General features: G+C 31.9%; 1 protein-coding gene across 4 annotated transcripts; it reads left to right on the forward strand.

The window, feature by feature from the left end:
• Nucleotides 1-9146: 9146 nt before the first annotated feature.
• EMB1997 (para-aminobenzoate (PABA) synthase family protein) lies at nucleotides 9147-20013 on the forward strand. 4 transcript variants are annotated; one of them, XM_088802478.1, is made up of 14 exons: nucleotides 9147-9264; nucleotides 10212-10713; nucleotides 11333-11464; nucleotides 11858-11925; nucleotides 12311-12375; nucleotides 12686-12752; nucleotides 13565-13849; nucleotides 13945-14071; nucleotides 14480-14805; nucleotides 15528-15607; nucleotides 15850-15952; nucleotides 17369-17451; nucleotides 17766-18383; nucleotides 19282-20013. In XM_088802478.1, exons 2-14 carry the CDS (start codon nucleotides 10386-10388, stop codon nucleotides 19760-19762), a joined length of 2763 nt encoding a protein of 920 aa, XP_088658604.1. In that variant the 5' UTR covers nucleotides 9147-9264; nucleotides 10212-10385; the 3' UTR covers nucleotides 19763-20013. The 4 variants fall into 4 exon arrangements, with proteins under 4 accessions (XP_088658604.1, XP_017984865.1, XP_017984866.1 ...); XM_018129376.2 differs by having other exon boundaries at nucleotides 10324-10713; XM_018129377.2 differs by having other exon boundaries at nucleotides 10327-10713.
• The last annotated feature ends 231 nt before the right edge of the window (nucleotides 20014-20244 follow it).

Genomic DNA, 20244 nt, shown 5'->3' on the forward strand with positions numbered 1-20244 from the left:
AGTTGGCAGGTTGAAAATCTAAATTGCTTTATTTCGAAACGAGAGTGATAGTTATTCATGCAGTACTAGCCAACTTGCATATCTATTAAATATCTTTTTTCCAGATTCCACAAAGAGTGAAGGAGTTGGATAGAATTTAGATGAGGTTATTGTGGAATGGAACAATGGATAAAAGGAGAATCCACCTCGCAAATTGAGCGTCGATATGTAATTATAAATATGGGGGAGGGGGGGGGGGGGGGGGGGGGCGGGGGGGGTGGTGTTAACTTAAAAATAGAGTACTTTTCAATAAATAGAGGGGGGGGGGGGGGGGGGGGAACGACTAAGGCTATTACCTCAAGTTGGCAATGGCAGGAAGACATCCTTAATGTGGAAAACATCCTTAATGGTTTGGTGCCCCTCCCGGCTGTATTTAACTTGATTATTATTAATAAAACGATAACAGGGTAGTTGGATCCTGCGAGAACTTACAGCTTAAAAAAAAAACAGTAAATGGGTTCTTTTTTTTTTTTCTCTATGTAAGTATTGGCATTGCTGTCAGTACTAAAAGTAATATTGCATTTTGGAATGATGAATGGATTGATAGTATAATTCTCCGTATGACATTCTCAAAAATCTTTGCCCTAGTAGTTAACAAGACTAGTACCAACAATGAATTCAGTAGTTGGGTAAATAATGGGTGATTGTGAGATATTGCATTGAGAAAAAGTGTTTTCAATAGAGAAATGGGGATTTGGAATCAATTTTATGAATGCATTAAAGAGACATTTCTTAACTTGATGATGGCAGATAAATTGATTTGGAAAGGCTTTGCAAATGGTAATACACAGCAAAATCCTTTTATAGTTTAGTATTTGGAAGTAGTCTACTTATTCCTTACTCATTGAGAGTGATTTTGTTAACATTATTAAGTGGGCTAGTGATTCGAATAGTGCACTGTAAAAGTATAGAAAGCAGTTACTCAAAATTGAATTTTTCAAAAGGAAAACAATTAATTGGAAGATCATTCATACTTTGAGAAGTGCAAATGGAGTTGCTGATCAAGTGACTAAAAATGGGGTATTGAGGGAGAATGATTTTATTAACATTATTCCTTAGCCACAGATTGTCTTTCACATTAAGATTATTTAATTATAAAAAGGTCAAAACTAAAAGATCCCATAAACCTCTTCAACACATGCATATATTTTCTACTTGGTAGAATCCCAGAAAATGCTTGATCATCACAAATTAAATATTCCTTAATGCCAACCAATTATTGCTCCCCCAATAAAGAAATAAAAGAGAAAGAGAGGAAAATTGGGGAAAAAACATAATACCAGGTCGAACTTGGTGAAATAAATAATTGAGGCGTGGCTTAAGTTTGAACGAAACCCAAAGGCTTTTTCTCCGAAATTTCAACTCAACCCAAGGATGATATTGGTCCATTCAAAAGAAACAAACGAGGAATACTCAGTCAGTCAAGGTCTAACCGTCCACGTGAGTCCTACAACTTTGATCACATGCTGTTTTCTTTTAATTTTTTTATTTATATATTTATGTAGGATAAAGTCTTACAAGTTTGATTTTTATTTTTTGTGACTTCGTCAATTGTTATTCCTCCTGCCAGCTTTCCTCCTTTGCTCTATTGGCCTTCATTTAAAAAAAATTAAAAGCTTTATTAATATTTGATAAAAGAAAAAAACAGTAACCATGTGATTAGGTAGTATCGTATTTGAGGTTTTGTGGCTTGGAACGAAGTTACATCTTAAGTTGCATAGCTCCAATGATTGGAAATTATAATAATGATTTTAAATGAGTATAATATTTAAAAAAGTTTATAAATTATTAAAAAATTTTAAATAAATTTTTATATTTTTATTACGTTTAATGAAATTCTTATATTTTATTTTGAATCAAATAAGTTGTTATATTTTTATTTTGAATCAAATAAGTTTTTATAATTAATTATTGATTTAGTCAAAAAGTCATTTGTTATTTTTTTATGTCATGTGACACAAACGTGGTAAACTAATATGTCATAATTGATGATGATATAGAATGTTAATGCAGCATGATAATATGATTATGTGATATTTTTCACCTTTCATATCAACGTCATGTCAATATCATGTGGATATAAAATGACAAATGACATTTTGAGTAATAACTATTAATCAACCATTAGTTATAAAAGCTTATTTGACCTAAAATAAAAATATAAGAATTTAATTGAACGTAATAAAATAATAAAGATTTATTTAATTTTTTTAAAATAATTTAAAGGTTTTTTTGAATACTATACCTTCTAAATACCAACAAAGACCAATTCTATCCTTTTATTGAAGTGAATGAGATTCAAACTCAAACTTTTTTGAGTAAGAACATGCTCGTGTTTATTATGAAATCAAATATTCAAATGTAGAAAACAACTGTATTGGTATCCATAATTCTATCATGATATCTAAATACTAATTGCTCATTATAGAGTACAAGAAGAAGAAGAGGAAACTCTTTCTTTTGACATTAACGTTAAATGCATGCTTACTTTCAAACTTCAAAGCCTATCTTGCAAGGTAAAGAGATAAGGAAATGGACAATACATAGAGGAAGGAATTGGACAGATTCCAACTTTGAAAATGGAGACAAGAGAAAAAACAGAGAGAGAGAGAAAGAGAGATTGGTCGATGATAACTAATTCAATCGTAATTTTTAAGCCTTAGTGAATTACAAGCTTAATTTGTTAAATTGAAGAATACTCTTCTCCTTGAAAATTTTGACTAGAAGATGGCTAATGACTTGATTTTCTGATCAAACAAACAGCAGACTCTAAGTTAGGTAAAGTACTTAGAAAAAAAAACACACAAAACAAATTCCAACTTTTTTTCCTCCTTGAAGTTGAGTAATTTTTGGTTCACATGCTTGAAGGCTTGGATCAATTCAAAGGCTATATGAAAATTCAATAATTGCTTGAAAATTTGAACTCGTTCTTGGGTTTATTTTATGTTGTTTCAAATGGGTGTCCAATGAACTTAATTAATTCTTATAATTAATGAAGATTTTATTTTAATAATATTTCCATAATAGCACAATGCCAAATTGTCACTTTTGTGTAGCTGAAAATGGATTCAATATAATATATTAGATTATTAAAAAATATATATATATTACTATATACCCAATTCTTCAATAAAAAGAATACTTAAGAGACTTACAATAATTGAACCAAAATTGGTTTTTGCAATTTTCCTTTCATGAACTTATACATATACAATCAACCACATATGCACACATTTATGAATATATCTTTATGTAACTGAAAATTACAATAATTTTTTTTTGTTTTGAATCGTGTTATAAAATGATTAGCTATAGTCAAACTTATGTACATATAAAATAAAAAAAGAACGATTTTTTTAATATCTTTATTGTATATTTTCCGAGAAGAACATTAATTTATTCACAAAGAAAATTGAAACGGATTGAAAAATATCATTAATCATGTGATCCTTCTTTAATTGAAAAATATAAAAAAAAAAAACAAAACCATTGTCGAATTACTTCTGGAAGAATCAATTTGACCAGAAGATTGCAATGACTTAATTAATACTAAGCAAAGACAGAGTCAAAAATTTAATTAGAAGAAAAAAGAAAAGGAGGAAATTTTAACTTGATACTTGAAAAATTCAAAGAAAAAATTGATTGAAGAGTTTATGAAGATTTAATTATTCCATAGAAAAGAAACTCACACTTAATTACTTGGAAAATTTTGAACTTAGTCATGGATTTGTTGTTGCGCACATGGGTGCTGTTTGAATTTTTTTGTTTAATGAGGATTACATTAAATAACATATCAAATTGTCAATAGATTTTCTTTGTCGCCTCTGTCCTTCCAGTCAATGCGGCAACCAGTGGCTTGTCCCTTCCCTAATATTTTAATGACTCTTTTGTTTATTATTATTTTTATAATATTTTAAAAATATTTTATATTATATAAAGCTAACGTGTAATTTATATAAAAAGTAAAAATATCACAAAATTATATATTATATTATATTAATATATTATATTATGATTTTATTAAAATATATTAATATATCATATTAATAATTTATATTATAAAATAATAAATAATGTTTTGAATAATAACAGTCTGTAATTGTTATTTATAACAATATATTTGACTAAATAAAAATTTGATGACTTGATTGGTTAAATGTAAGAGAAAAATATAAATTCATTTGAATATTTTGAAATAATTTATGATTTTTTTAAATAATTTTTTTTTATTTTTATATTTTTCAAGAAGTGACTCTTAGAATTTTCCAAAGGGGTGGCTATCTGCCTACGCTAATAGGCCTAGCTTGGTACGATTTGGGGCTTGGGCTTTGGGGCTTGAGTTCGAGCATGGGCTTTAGTTGAGAAAATTTAAACTCAAACTTGACTTCAATAATAAATTTAATTAATTTTAATTTTAACATAATAAATAGGGTAAAATACTCTTACCTTCTTAACTTTTAATCATAATTTTTTATGGATCTATTAATTTTTAAAATAGACAATTCGTCTCAAAAGAATATTTTTCGCTGAACATGTAAGTCCAGTAGTTAGTCCATTGTTAATATTTTTATTAATTTGATGACATGGTAATATTGAAAAGATAATGTTACTTTTCATTAATTTTAAAAATTATCACACCATATTGTTGTAACGTGCAGGTCCGGAAACTCGATCGCTAGACATCGGCGAAAATAAAATTGTTTAGGAGCCGCCACCAATCTTTTTTATTTAGGTGTGATTGGTCACCTATTAACCCGATTCTAATCGACGAAGTCCTAAATTAATTTTAAGTCCGTCGAAAGAACGAGAACTGATCCACGTTTTTTAGGGATGGGTTCGAGAGTGCGGTTACACACAGAGAAAGGTTAGCACCTTCGTGGCGCCTGTTCCACGAATGGTACCATTTAATCTTAAGTTATCCTATTATAGCCTACTTTTGATTTAATCCCTACTTATTAACTAAATTTTCATTAAATTGACTGACTGATTTTTTTATTGAGTTTTATGTATGCACATAATGCAAGCGTAAAATGATGTCGTGACTTGTTTATTTTAAATAATGGAGTTGGTAGTCTTTTATTGAAAAATCATTCGAAGATCATCCCAACGCTTTGGTGAAGTCTCGAAATTTTCCTCACTTAGAGATATCCCGGAAGAACCCGTCTCTACTAGTTCCTCGGGGAAATCTCATCGTCGAAACTCCCGCACCATTTGCAAGATAAATGTGACATGCTATGACAGGATAAAATGATAATATCTACATGCATGCGTTTGTTGATTTAGGTGGCTCATAATACATCCAATTATGTGTTTAATAATCTATCACTTTATTTATATGTTTATGATTATTTGTCATTTTTTCATGGATTATTTATTTAATTTATTTATTTTTTATTTTTTTATTTTGTCCTTTAATTAACGTTGTTGATTAATATTTTACTTGATTATATAACTTACCAAATAAACAATTAATTAATTTTTTTAAACGATCAAATTAACTTTATTTAGTAATATTTATTAACTAATTTAAGTTCAAACACAATATTATGTAAATTTATTATTTTTTAATATATCATTTTTTAACAACGATTATTTGACTTAACGGGTATTGAAGTTTAGAGTTCGGATTTATTCCGACGCTTCAGTGAAAATCCATCTCGAACTTCGTACTAAAAAAAATCTCACTTAGAAAAGGCAACTCTTTACCTTTCTTGAGTGAAATTTATCAAATAATCATTTTATTTTTCTTTTTTATTCTTCTCATTTACTTTTCATTATTACTATATTTTTTTAAAAAAAAAAACTAAATCTATTATGAATTTTTTTACTATTTATTTACTTATTTTATATATATATTCTTTTAAACTATGCATCTTTACCATTATTTTTTTTATTATTACTATCATTATTATTTTTTTATTTTCTAGCATTAAAAGAAGCATTCATAATATATATATACATATATATAAATAACTTTTCCTAATATGGTTTAAATCATAACAACAAAAAAATATAATTTATTTAACAAAATGAGCTAACCCAAAATTAATTGAAATAAGCCCAAACCAAAGAGAATGGGTTATACCTTTCTGGGCTCGGATTAGCCCAGCTCAGTGGCCCGTAAAAGCCCAAATCTGCTACACCTGATCTGCTTCCTGAGGCCCACAAGGTAGAACCCAAAACGCACCGTTTTGAGAATTTATTTGGCAGCTTTTATTCCACCAAAACGACGTCGTTTTGATCATAAACCTAAGTACTTAAACCTTCATTTTCCCTTCTCCTCTCATTTTTTGCCTTCTTTTTCTCTCTCTAACTGCCGCCTCTCTACCTTTTCTTTAAAAAACTTCCCTCTCTTTCTCCTTCTTCTCTCCCTTACGCCGACAGCTTGCCTTTCTCTATTTTCTTTTCACCGGTCGATGACTTCTCTTCCCTACTGCTGCAGACCGGGAGTCCTAGATCCCAAATCTCTTCCTCCTAAACGGTGCCAATTCGCTTCTTGATACCCAAATCGAGCCTCCTCCCTTTCACCGCCAGTGACCCAACCGAATTTCCCCAAGAAAATCACAAAATCCGAACCCCAAAAATCCTAAACCACTGCCATTTCCCCCATTTTTTGTATTTTTTGGTTATGAGTTTTTGGTTGCTCGAAGATTAGGAATTTTTTTGTTTTCTTTCTTTTTTGCTGCTAGGTTTTTTTTAGGAATTTTTTTAGGATGCTGACGCTAGGGTTTTCAGATTTTTTGGCTCCCAATCGATTGCTTAGAAAGCTAGCTTTTTGGTTTCTGGTTCTTGCCCTCTGATTTTGGCTTTTTTTGGTTTGAAAATTTTTTGTTTGCAGATTAGCTCTTTTATTTTTTTTGAATCGTTTTTTTTTTCTTCCCTTATCTTTTTTTGCAGGTGATCAATCCTTAAAAGTTAGGTTGTCCAAAAATTTGGACAACTCGGCAATGGGGTTCTGGCACCAAGGAGTTGGTAGCCAGAGCCCCATCACTCATGGTGGTTGGGGAAAGGATGGCTGGGTATACGCCCACCCATACCTCTCTTCTTCTTCTTTTTTTTTTTAATTTTTTATTATTTTATTTTATATTTTATTATTATATATATTTTTTAGAGGTGTCTACACATATAACTTATATTTTTTATTTTTTATTTTTTTTCTTATGAAAAAAAACTCCTTACCTCTTCCTCGATTGATGCCGGATCCAACTCTAACCGAATGTCCCTCCCCCAAGTGCTCCTTGGGATCTGGTGCTTCTTGAAAAATTCGATCAAATCTAACTCAAATCCAATTGTCGATTGAATTAAAAAAATAAAAAAAAATATTTTAGATATTTTAATTTAAATATTAACATCATTTAACTATTTAAGACAGAATGTTCATTTTATAAATTAATGAACCGTATGTAATTATAATTAAAAGTTAAGAATGATAAAATATTTTATCCTAATAAATATTGTAGATGGACTAACAAGTTCGGACTTAGGGTTATAAGATGTTGGTAGTCATTGGATTTGATCCATGCCTAATTTTAAGTCTAATAATAAGAACTATGGGCCCAACCTAATTTTGAGTGGGGCCCACTCTACTTAGAATAATAAATTAAATATGTAATTTATTTTTACATAAATGTAATTTTTATAATTGTACTTTTAAATTTGATTAAAAGTTACAATATTCAATACAATATTCCTTTTACTCCTAACTTTTGATTATTTTTGACCAAATTAAAAAATACATCAGTATATCTGCTTCAAGATAAGTGGTAAATTTGTACCATTATCCTAAGTAGAATGGTGTATTTGAACCTTATTCCCATGTAATGTAAAGTATTTTTACAAAAAAATAAATTTTTTTTTACATAAATAACTAAAAAATAATTATTCAAAATTTGATTCAATAGTAAGCATATATCCTTAATTCAAAGGATCAATTTGAATGTCTTTGCTCAAATTAAAAAAATGTAAAAAAAAAATATTTAAAGACACTTGTTAATGTAATATTTATAGAAAAATTTTGATAATTATATATTATTTCTACCCATGAGAATAGTATATTAAATGAAAAAAATATTATATTTTAAAGACATAACACTAGAAAAAGTCCCTAAACTATCTAAGAAAACTTTACTCAAGTTCATATATTTTTATTTTGAGTAAAATAAATATTTATGATTAATAATTAATTAATTATCATTAGTTAAAATATCATTTATTATTTTATATTTACAAAACATTAACATAACATTGAAGTTGAGTGTAAAAAATATGACATGTTAATGTTATTATGACACATTAGTATATCATGTTATCATCAATTATAATATATTAACATGTTACATTAACATTACATAGTATAGATTGATAGATGATATTTTGACTAACTCAATCATTTATAAAAAGAGTTTAATTCACTCAAAATAAAAATATAAAAACTTATTTGACTTAAAATAAAAATATAATTACTTAATTTAACACAATAAAAATATAAAAATTTATTTAATTTTTTTAAAATATTATATTTTTTAAAAATAAAAATTCAATGAATCTTAACGAAAATATTTATTAAGTAGCCCTTACCCGAATCTTGAAAAAATAACTCAACTGTTTTAGGTTACATAATTACACCTAAATCTTAATTAGTGAAACAGATAATAACATCAGAAAGTACACCAACCTCAAATGAAATGATTTGCAGTAATCTAAAGAGCAAAGCAAGGATTTGGCTTCGTCACCAACCCATTTTTGATACAAATAAAAGACCCACCAACCCACCAAGAATGGGGAAGTTGGTTAAAGCAAGAGTTAAGATTGTGACTGAAGCAAATAAGTTAGCTAATCCCTCACATAAAGTGGATATGCTTCCCGCACTGTCTATTTTTGATTTGTTTGTATTTTCTTCATATGCTGGCCTTCCTTGGGAGTTGGAAATTGGCAAGGTTTTCATTCAATTTTTTCTTCGAAAAGGGTACGTATTTGATTTTTGACGGTCCAATAGGATAATTTGTCTCAAAATCAAGTGGGGTCCGCTGGCCAAAACTCAACTCTGGGTCCCACACTTTTTTTTTAGCCAATGTAAATGTTTTTGCCCGTGTTAGGCGGCTTCCCCTCCACCACCCTCAAATCCTCTGTTTTCTAACCTCTCGTTTCTCCTTAAGCATTCACCACACGAGGACCAAGCCACCACTTCTGCAAATTGATCAGAGTTATGTTCTGAAAGTCTTGAAGGTTTTGGTTTCTTTCGCTTTCTCTTAGCTTCTTGTCTTTTGGGTTTCTTGTTTCTTTCTTTGTGTGTAAGGTCTGCTTACCAACTTTTAGCTTTAATCTCTCAGCTTGGTCTTTTGTATTTTGTTTTGATTATGTACATTTCAGTGGCTTATTCCTTATGATGTTGTTTTTAATAGTTCATAAAAGAATGGATTTTTCTTTTGAAAAATTGTTTCTTTCTTTTTGAATCCTTAAATATTGGTCACGGTTTGCTATTGCATATATTTTTGTTGGATCTCTTGCTGTATTCTGGAAAAGGGTTCCCTTTACTTTTGCAGATGTTTGAAGAGGGTATTATTTTAGGTCTATGAAGGACCTTAGTAGTTAGTAGTATAAATTATGCTACTCTTTGTGTGTGTGTGTGTGTGTGTGTGTGTGTGTGTGTGTGTGCATGCATGTTTATCTATCCATGAAGGGTTATTACTGAATATGTAATAGCTATGTTTGTGCAATTTTAAAACTCTTGAGGAATCGGGTTTCTTGGTGGATTAATGGTCAATTAACTCACTTTCTTTCAAAAATGGTGAAGGTTTTCTTAAGTATGTAGGACTAGGCTATTGTTTTCATTTGACAAGGTATGGAAATCGATATGATAAGATTCTTCCAACATTTGATCTACTTAATCTGTTAAATACTTCTTATGATTTTTTGGGTATGGTAAAATATTTTTAATTCACTCTTCCGTATGATATACATTTATGTTTTAATATATTGCTTCTACTTAGTGCATACAAGTTTGCTACTTTCAATGGATAGCTTTATTACTGAATAGGTGAACCTCAAATGCATGTATAGGAAGAATTAATCTTGTTTTGCATGAGAGTAAAAAAATGATTAGCTCCTAAAATAAATTTATCTATTTTCAACATGGCCATGACTGCCTAAGTAATTTCTTTATTGATTTGTAGAGGGTGGGAAAAGTGCTGTCGCAGTGTGTAACAGTCACCGTGATTTGAAGAAATATATTTTTAGAAGACAAGTTTTATAGAAATCTAATTAGAAGAACTTCTTGATTCGCAGAAGGTGTAGATAAGGGGAGGTTTTGTGGACACTGTTACCAAACTTCCCTTTTGAGCCAAAAAATGAGCTTCACTTTATGTTCTTCTTCTGAACTCACATATCCCTATGTAGAGGGTTTGAGGAATGCAAAGGCGAATCGAGTGGCATCTAAATCTTTCATAATGGCTGGTGGTTGCATCAAAAAGCATTATGTTCAAGCATCATATCCTGATGCTAGAAAGGTGGTGATATCTAGCCATCTAGTTCCTGGCCATTTAGAAGGATCATTCATGGGAAAGAAATGGCAAGAGGAGCCTAGAAAGAAGTTAGAATTTGTGAGGACATTGTTGATTGACAACTATGATAGTTACACGTACAACATTTACCAAGAGTTAAGTGTCATTAATGGCTGTAAGTTTTCTCTCTTGATCTCCTTCTTGCTTGTGCATGTCTTTGCATGTGCATATGTTTATAGCAATTTCTCACACTATTTTGTATTTAAATTTTGTTTGACTAGATTGGTTTCATTTGTGGTAACTTTCACCTTAAGAACATAGGAATTTAGACTACCCAATTTCGCAGTGAACATCTTGCTGTGTTGACAACAAGAAACATATGGAGTTCTCTTTGTGAGCCCTAGTGAGATTCGCCGAAAAGTCTTTGATCAAGATGTTTATGGGCATATGCTGTTCTGTATAATCTCCATGTTGAGATTTGAAAATTTTGTGTCTATAGTCAGAAACAACTAGGTGCATCTGGTCATTATGGTCTGGAAGGGTTTTTGGATGTTTGTTGGTGTATTTAAGTTACTGCCTCATCTGAATTCTTTTATGCCACTGTTTGAATGTGGTCAATGATTGCACCTATAACCTGAAAGATTTGTTGTATTGTTTTCTGCTCTGCATTATGGATAAAATTCTTGTTATTGAATAAGTACCAAATATTTGTTTTTGAAAAGCGAATAAGTACCAAATGTTAACTAGGTGGAAGCTGTGCTGACATCTTTCCTTATGGTCTGCAATTGTGTCAGTGCCCCCTGTTGTTGTGCACAATGATGAGTATACATGGAAAGACATCTGCCACTTCTTGTATGAGGAGGGTGCATTTGATAATATTGTTATATCACCTGGACCTGGTTCTCCAACATGCCCAGCAGATATAGGTGAGACTGTTACAAATAGAAGTTAATTGTAATTTGTAGTCCTTTTGGCGTACATAGCAGATTGAAGGAATAGAGAAGCAGGGTCTTCAAATTATTAAGACATAAACGGGTCTTCAAAAAATGAGGATAGGGGTCTTGCAGCTTAGCCATATAATTGGAAAAGGGTGAGAAGTTTAAATTGCAATATGCTTCTATCGGAGACTTCTCACCAAAATCGTATGCTATATGAAGCAATAAAATAAGTCAAATAGTTTTTTCTTATATGAACATAATTGATATTTTCTCCCAAATCCAAAAAATAACATTGAAGAATACCATCTATTTGGAGTTCTTATATTTTCTGAGGATTAGTTATTTTATGACCATGTCTTTTAAACCACTTTGAATTGACAGGAGTGTGTCTTCAGCTACTGCTGCAGTGCTGGGATATCCCTATTTTGGGTGTTTGCCTCGGGCATCAGGTATTTCCTATCCATGCATTTTAGATGCACTTATTAACTTCTTCACTTATATGCAGTTATACTGAATTTGTGTGTCATATGTCTTCATTTCAATTCAGTTACATTTCTTGATGATCAATTTGAGCTGTCCTTTTTGTTTTTGTGCATGATTCTGTTTCATTATTCAATCTATGATTTGAGATTTTCTTTGATGGCCTTGAATGTTTCCCCAGAAGGCTAAAAGTGCAGTTTTCGTCATGCTGTTTTATGTTTCATGTTGAGAAACTTCTGTGAAGGTTCTATGTTACCTATAAGTTCTTGGTGTTCTGAGAGATTTTCTCTCTCTCACTTTCTTTTACTAGGGCATGTTTGTACATATTTGACCCAAATGAAATTTGACTTGCAGGCTCTAGGTTATGCACATGGTGCTCAAATTATTCATGCATCTGAGCCAATCCATGGACGCCTGAGGTATGATGAAATATTATTCCAAGGTTGTCGTGTTTTCTTGATGTTTATTGAATGAATAGATCTTAATACTATAAAAATGGAAATATCTCTATAAGTATGAAATGATGGATGTCTATTTTGGAGAAAGTTTGCTTCATAAAAAGTTTTGATAATTTTCATTTCAAGCTGTGATTTTGGTATTGGTATATAAAAAGATGCGAAAACTTGTATTCTTCCCTCCCAATACCAGGAAACTTTTTCTTTTCAAATTGATAAATTTTTATTTGTTCCTTGTTTCCTTTAGTACTTATTTATTCCTTGTTCTGTACAGTGAAATTGAGCATAATGGCTGCAAGCTATTTGCTAACATTCCGTCTGGTAGAAATTCAGGATTCAAGGTTAGTCTTCTCTTATAATTGAAAGAGCTTGAATTTGAAAAAAATGGTCTCCCGATTCACATGGAAGCTCCTTTGTATGTTTCTGTGGAGCTACATGTTGTCCTTGGTTATTTTGGCATTCTTTTGGTGGAACAAACACATGAAAAAATATAGTGTGTTCAATTTTGTCATATTAAACAATTGCTATGAGGCAGTGGTATATAATATATAATTTCTATTTTTTTGGGTAAATCAGTGTGACTTTTAAATTTATTACCATGTGAGATGCTATACAATGAATTAGGCATGAACAGTATGCGAAGTAGTAGTTAGAATGGTATCTTATCTTGCAATGAAAATGGCACGAAAGCTCTGAATAAGATGCAGGCCTGGTATGAGTGTTAATACATAATCAATCACATACTCTTGCAAGTTATTGCCTGGTATGAATGTTAGTGGTGGATAACAAAATTCATTGTGTTTTCTAATTTATTACAATGTGAGATGCTATACAATGAATTAGGCATGATCAGCATGTGCAGTGGTAGTTAGAATGGAATCTTATCTCTCAATGAAAATGGCATGAAAGCACTGAATAAGATGCAGGCCTGGTATGCTAGATAATACATAACTGATTTTATACTCTTGTAAGTTATTGCCTGGTATGAATGTTAGTGGTGGATAGCAAAATTCATACCTCTTGCAAATTATCATCTTTTAATTTCTATATACCTGAAGGTTGCATCTTATTCAGAAGGCTGTAGACTTCTAGCTAATGAAACCAAACAGTGATTTTGTCATTTCTAAGCCCTGTTGATTGTTCTTTTGTGCAGGTTGTTCGATATCATTCACTTGTTATAGATGCAAAAACTCTCCCAAAAGAGCTAATACCAATAGCTTGGACCTCTTCTGATGACACACTTTCTTTTCTTGAGACCCAGAAGTTTGATGTCATCTCAGATGTTTATGAGAGTGAGAGACAGCAAGAAAACTTTGATTCTATTTTAGAACGATTGAAAAATGGAAGTTATTGGTCTTCCAGCCATGCTAATGGAACAAAAAGCGGAAAGGTTGTCATGGGCATCAGGCATGCTACTTGGCCTCATTATGGTGTGCAGGTATGCTCCAAGATTATTTTGTTTTAATCTGTACTTTTCACTTTCTCTCTATCTTAACTTCTTTTGCCATTCTCTTGACTTTCATTTAACTTCAGTTTCATCCAGAAAGTGTTGCAACAACTTATGGGAGACAGATATTCAAGAACTTTAGAGAAATGACTAAGGATTATTGGTTACGAATGTGTTCGTCATTCAGCAGTGACAGAAATATTCATTATACTGGTAAAATGGAACTCCTTTTCAGAAATGTAATTTGGCTATTCTTGTGTGAACTTGCTGTCTAACACCCTCTCCCCCACCCCTCTCTTTCCCTAGCTGTTGTCATATATGCTGGTAGACACGACTGTCTATTTGGCTGTTTGTACTCTACGGAGATTGGTCATGTGTCTTCATGTAATAATAACTTGGATAATATTCTGTTCAATATTAAAGATGATTTTCTTACGGGAAAATGGTGGTTTAACATATTTGAAAGATATGTACCAGCTGCTCACTGTTTGGTCTGTTTAATGTTTAGACTATATGAAATTGCATATGATGATTGGACTAAGATCTGCTTTGGGTGCCACTTTATCTTCGGCTTTGGATTTGGAGATGCATTTGCTTCTCTGAGCTGTAAACTTGTTTTAGCGTCCATGCAGCTACCCCATGCTAGTAGACTGTTCAGAGCAGTTCATACAGGTGGGCAATCAGCTAAAAAAGCAGATGTTCGGTTTTATGGAGAAGCTTGTAGCAGTGGGCAATTGATGCAAGATGCAGACAAGAGAAATTTTGGCTTTCTTCATATGGCAAATGTTTTGCCCCCGAGCATGCGTGCTAATTTTCTAAAGTTGAAATGGAGGAAATTTGATCACTTGGCAAGTGAAGTTGGTGGAGCAAGAAACATATTTTCTGAACTTTTTGGGAAAAATAAGGCTGAAAACACTTTTTGGTTGGACAGTTCATCAACAGAGAAGGTAGGTTTATCTCTTAGCAAAATCTGTTGCAAATGAAAAGTTGCAACTTTTAATCATTTATTTATTTTGTACCTTTCTGTTAGTTACTGTAATTTATCTGGGATTCTGTTTCTAGTGAATTTATGTGACATAGAGTTGTAATCCAATGTTATATATGTATGTATGAGCAAGTTTTGGTACTCATTATTAGCACATATCCTCAAATCAACACTGAGTTTCATTGTATATATTCTAATCAACATTCAAAATAACATTTATGATTTATTGTTGACATCTAGATTGAATTACAGTTTTGACTAGGTTTATCATTCTCAACTGGAAATTAACTTTTGGTGAAAATAAAAGAATGTATGAAATTCTTCTATTGCATAATTCTTCAAATGAGACAGTCCTGGATATTTTTTGTTAAAAAATTTAGTAAGAATTCATTATTGGTTGTTGGATCTATATTTCAATTATTCAATTTGCAGAAACAAAAGGCTTTAGTAGTCTGTTTAGAAGCAAGTAGCCTGAAGAAAATAGTCTATTTTTTAATTTTGGCTAGACAATTTTTTATTTAATATAGGTGTACTATTTTAGTGTAAAATAAGCATTTTGACTGGCAGGCTTCATAATTTATTTGTTCATGGTCTTTTTGTAGTGTTCTTGGCACAGCCACCCTACACTCGTTTAATATTGATTATCCTCTTTCTGCAATCTTAATTTTTCTCCATCACATACAGGGAAGAGCACGCTTTTCATTCATGGGGGGTAAAGGTGGATCCCTTTGGAAGCAATTAACTTTCAGATTGTCTGAAGACAGGTTGGATAGAATCTATTTCTGTCATCTTGATCTGACATGGTCAAAATTTCTTTTTGTCTTCATAAATTTTTTGAGGTTCCAAATTTGTTGTTTTTCCTTTATGCTTTTACTATTAACTTATTACATGATCGATCGCTCAATGATCAAGAATCTAAATGGAGAACTGATTATAAATTTTCATAAATCATTTAGAGTATCATATGAGGGTTGAAGTCTTAAAGAGAAATACATTTCTTTTGCAGTGAAGTGGCTTCTAAACGGGGAGGTCATTTATTGATTGAAGATGCTGATGGCTCTACAAACAGCACATTTTTGGAAGAAGGTTTTTTTGAATATTTGAACAAGGTATGTATGGATTTTGATTGATCTATTCTTCATTCCTGGTCAGCACATCAGATAGCTTTTCAATCAAAATTATGAGAATGTGAATTGAAATTTGACAATACTATCCTGGTTGTTTACAATCTTAGTAGTAAACAGAACAGGGTTCTTTGCACATTCCTTCCATACTTCAATCAAAATTATGAGAATGTGAATTGAAATTTGAAAATACTATCCTGGTTGTTTACAATCTTAGTGGGAAATAGAATAGGGTTCTTAGCACATTCCTTCCATTATTTATCGAATTTGAGAAAAGTTATAAAACTATTAAACAGAAAAATATCAAAACTACTTTCGTTTGCTGAAGGCAAAGTTAAGTTTGCCCACCTCATACTAAGGGAGTGGTTCTCTTAGAATTATGTTAACCAGTACAAAGACTGGAAATGATTCCCTAAGATGCAGCAAACTGATCCTTATCAGGTATTTATAACAAACTCTCTCTTGCCAAAAATTTTCTTTTGAAGGAAAAAAAAAATTAAATAGAAACTCAAGAAGAGTCTGACTTAGGGATTACGATCCAAAACTTTAACAGATGCTGACATGGTGCTTCTTCTCTGCATAAATTGTTTGCCAAAATCACTTGAATATAATCAGTTTGGTGAGCATCAAGCTTTGATCATCATCGTACATAGGAGCTTGCCTGATATCCTCGTACAATACTGTGATTTTAATTTAAATCAACTGATGAATGAAAACTTGGCAATAGTTTTCTACAGTTGCTGATTAAAAGCAAGCCCATAAGGATGGTACTTTCAACTATATAAGATCATGGTTTATACTCCATCCCCGAAAAGACTTTTTTTTAAATAGAATCCTGGAAAGAATTTCTAGGCTTTTATTTAGTAAAACCCAAAATCATGTCCTTATAAAAAGGTCAAAGTATTAAATAGTAATATATATAAAATTTCAAATCTAACCTTTTGTTAATTTATACTTAATGATGCTAATCAACATTAGGAATAATTCTTTCTTGATAAGAATTGCAAAAAATTGGAGGTGTTTCTTGAGTGCTCTTAATCTGCACAAGATGTCTAAAATGACAGCATCTCTGGGAAGGAAGCGGGAATATAGTTCTTGAAAGAAAAAACTTTAATTGGCCAATAAATAAATAAAATCTTTAAATGATTTATTGAGTTTTGGTTATCAAATGGAATATGAGTTAGCTTTAAGTTTTTTTATTGTACGCTTCAAGTGTATGCCATATGTCTCCACATTGACTTGTTTATGAAAAATAAAGACTGTTCTGACCCAAGCCTATGATAGTACTATGTTGCTTATTATCTTCTGATCATATTGGAAATTCTGTTTGTTTTTCATTCTATTTATATGATTAAAGAGTTCAGTTTAAGGGTACCTCTCATTGCTAGATTCATGTAACAGGAGCTTCTGTCACTCCGTCATGAGGAAAAAGATTACGAAGGACTGCCATTTGAATTCTATGGTGGATTTATTGGTTACATTGGGTATGTAGTTTGTGCAAACATTTATTTCTTCAATCAGTAACACCCCCACCCAAAAAAAAAACAAATGAAAGAAAGAACTGTGTTCCTTGAGTTTGACAGATGCAATCATATTTCACCTCCAAGTGTGACTTTGGGCTTTCCCTACTTGTTGTGTGTCTGCTTCCATATTCCAACACACCTGACTGGGGTGTATAGGCACGTTTGTCCCTTGAGCATATCTGAAAGTTTGCCTTTTTTATGCTGTAATCTGAATTTTCATCAGTTTACATGAATCCACTTTTTCTCCCTAAGTGAACTTTTATTTTGAAATGTAGGTACAATCTCAAAGTAGAATGTGGTGCGGCATCTAATTATCACAAATCCACAACTCCAGATGCTTGCTTTTTTTTTGCCGATAATATTGTAGTTATTGATCATCATTCTGATGATGTTTACATATTGTCCTTACATGAAGGAAATACAACTATGACCCCATGGTTAGAAGATACTGGAAAGAAGCTTGTCAGCTTGAAAGCTTCTGTCACAAGAAAGTTAGATGAGCAGAATGTACAAGCTGTGACAAGCTCTCAACATAAACAAGGCTTTCATTCTGAGAAATCCAGAGAGCAATATGTAAGAGATGTTGAGAAATGTCTGCAGTACATTAAAGATGGAGAAAGCTATGAGCTCTGCCTCACGACTTGCATTAGAAAAACCATTGGGCAAGTAGATCCTTTGAGACTTTATCTTCATCTTAGAGAGAAAAATCCAGCACCCTATGCTGCATGGCTAAATTTTTCAAAGCAAAATTTATCTATATGCTCTTCTTCTCCTGAGAGGTTTCTACGGCTGGATAGAAATGGTACACTAGAAGCAAAGCCAATTAAGGGTACCATTGCTCGTGGTGCAACACTAGAGGAAGATGAACAGCTCAAGTTACAATTGCAGTACAGGTGATTCAATCTATTCTAGCAACATTAAAGTCACCATTGTTGTTTTTGCCCATTTTGCTCTAATATTTTTGAGTTTGAAAACTGATGGTTTTATTAAGTATTTGTTTAGTCAAGTGAAAAAGGAATTCCATACCAAGAAGTGGGTATAAGTGTGCAATTGTTTCTACTGTAGAAGAAAAGCAGTCTTGTTATTCATTTATTTAGAATACTGATGTCTTCTCTGATGGCATGAGAACTGTAGCCTAGTATCTGAAATTTGTTTAGTGAAAAATTGTATGAAGACCTGTTTGATCACACACTGCTCTTGCTTATCCTCCGTCTACTGTTATTGTATTGTTCATGTAGAAATAGTATAGTCTGGAATGTAGTAGAGGCAGGGTGAATTCAGTGAAAACATTGCGAGAAAACTCACATCCTGCATTGGCACTTTCATTGCCCATGTGTCTTAGGTGATGGGCAGTTTGTAGCAAGACTAGACCTTATGTAACGTGCAATTTTCTTTGATGCATATCTGTTTAAAGGATATGCATAGCATTGGACAGTAACCCTGGAGTTTGAAGTTATATAGTGGAAATTTTAAGAGAAGAGAAAAATTTTGAATTGCCCTGAATTACTGGCTTTTCTTCATTTGGTCTTTTTGGCCTCTCTAATTATGGAAGTGGCAGCAGTTTATTAGTACTTATGGGTCTCACCATGGATGCCATTTGGTTTGACGTATGATTAATAATAAATTATCTGATTCTGGTGGTATGTGCTATGTTTTGAATGGATATCAGATCTGTTAAAACTAAAATTGAAATATGATGCAGAGATATATATAATGTTTGTTGATGTCTTACTGTATCCTCATATGAAATTAACTCTCTCTCTCTCTCTCTCTCTCTCTCTCTCTCTACAGTGAAAAGGATCAGGCTGAAAATTTAATGATTGTCGATCTTCTAAGGAATGACCTTGGTCGTGTCTGTGAACCTGGCACTGTTCATGTGCCACATCTCATGGAAGTGGAGTCTTATGCAACTGTTCATACTATGGTGAGTACAATTCGGGGGAAAAAACAGTCAAATGTTAGTGCTGTTGCTTGTGTCAAGGCAGCATTTCCAGGGGGTTCAATGACAGGGGCTCCAAAGTTAAGATCAATGGAACTTTTAGATTCTATCGAGAGCTGTTCGCGAGGCATATACTCAGGTTCCATTGGATTTTTTTCTTATAATCAGACATTCGATCTCAATATCGTGATAAGAACAGTTGTCATACATGAAAACGAAGCATCTATAGGCGCAGGAGGGGCGATTGTAGCCCTATCAGATCCTGAAAAGGAGTACGACGAAATGATACTGAAAACACGCGCTCCAGCTAATGCTGTGATGGAATTTCAATAGCAGTTTAGTGTCAAATGGAATCTGGTAGTAAAAATTCTTTGATAACAATGTGTTCCTTAGGTTTTGAATATTATTACAGGAGTATACATAGAACTACAGCAATACAATGTAGCTTAATTTACCATATGATCTGTTTCTCTCAAATCAACACAAGTTATTAGTTCAAACAATGTTGGTTTCTCAACTTTGTATTACAAATTGATGGCAAATAGAAATTTATACGAGTTTGGATATGTTTTCTATCCATCAAATCTCTTGTCTTGGTTCTGTTTTAGATTGTTGGGTTGTTTGTAGCTGATCTCTTTTTCTCTCCTCCATTCTCATTTTAGAGTTACCTGCCTTGAGAAAAAGTGTGCAAAAAAGGTAGATATAAATGATGTATTAAATCTTAAGGACCAAAATTTTATATTATTCCATCTATTATATTTTCGAACTGTTTTTTTTATTTTTGAGGATTTTAATTATTCATCTCTAAGAAGTCA

Source organism: Theobroma cacao, chromosome 10 (genome assembly GCF_053813885.1).
Source record: "Theobroma cacao isolate CCN51 chromosome 10, ASM5381388v1, whole genome shotgun sequence".
In the NCBI taxonomy this organism is placed as follows: Eukaryota; Viridiplantae; Streptophyta; class Magnoliopsida; order Malvales; family Malvaceae; genus Theobroma; species Theobroma cacao.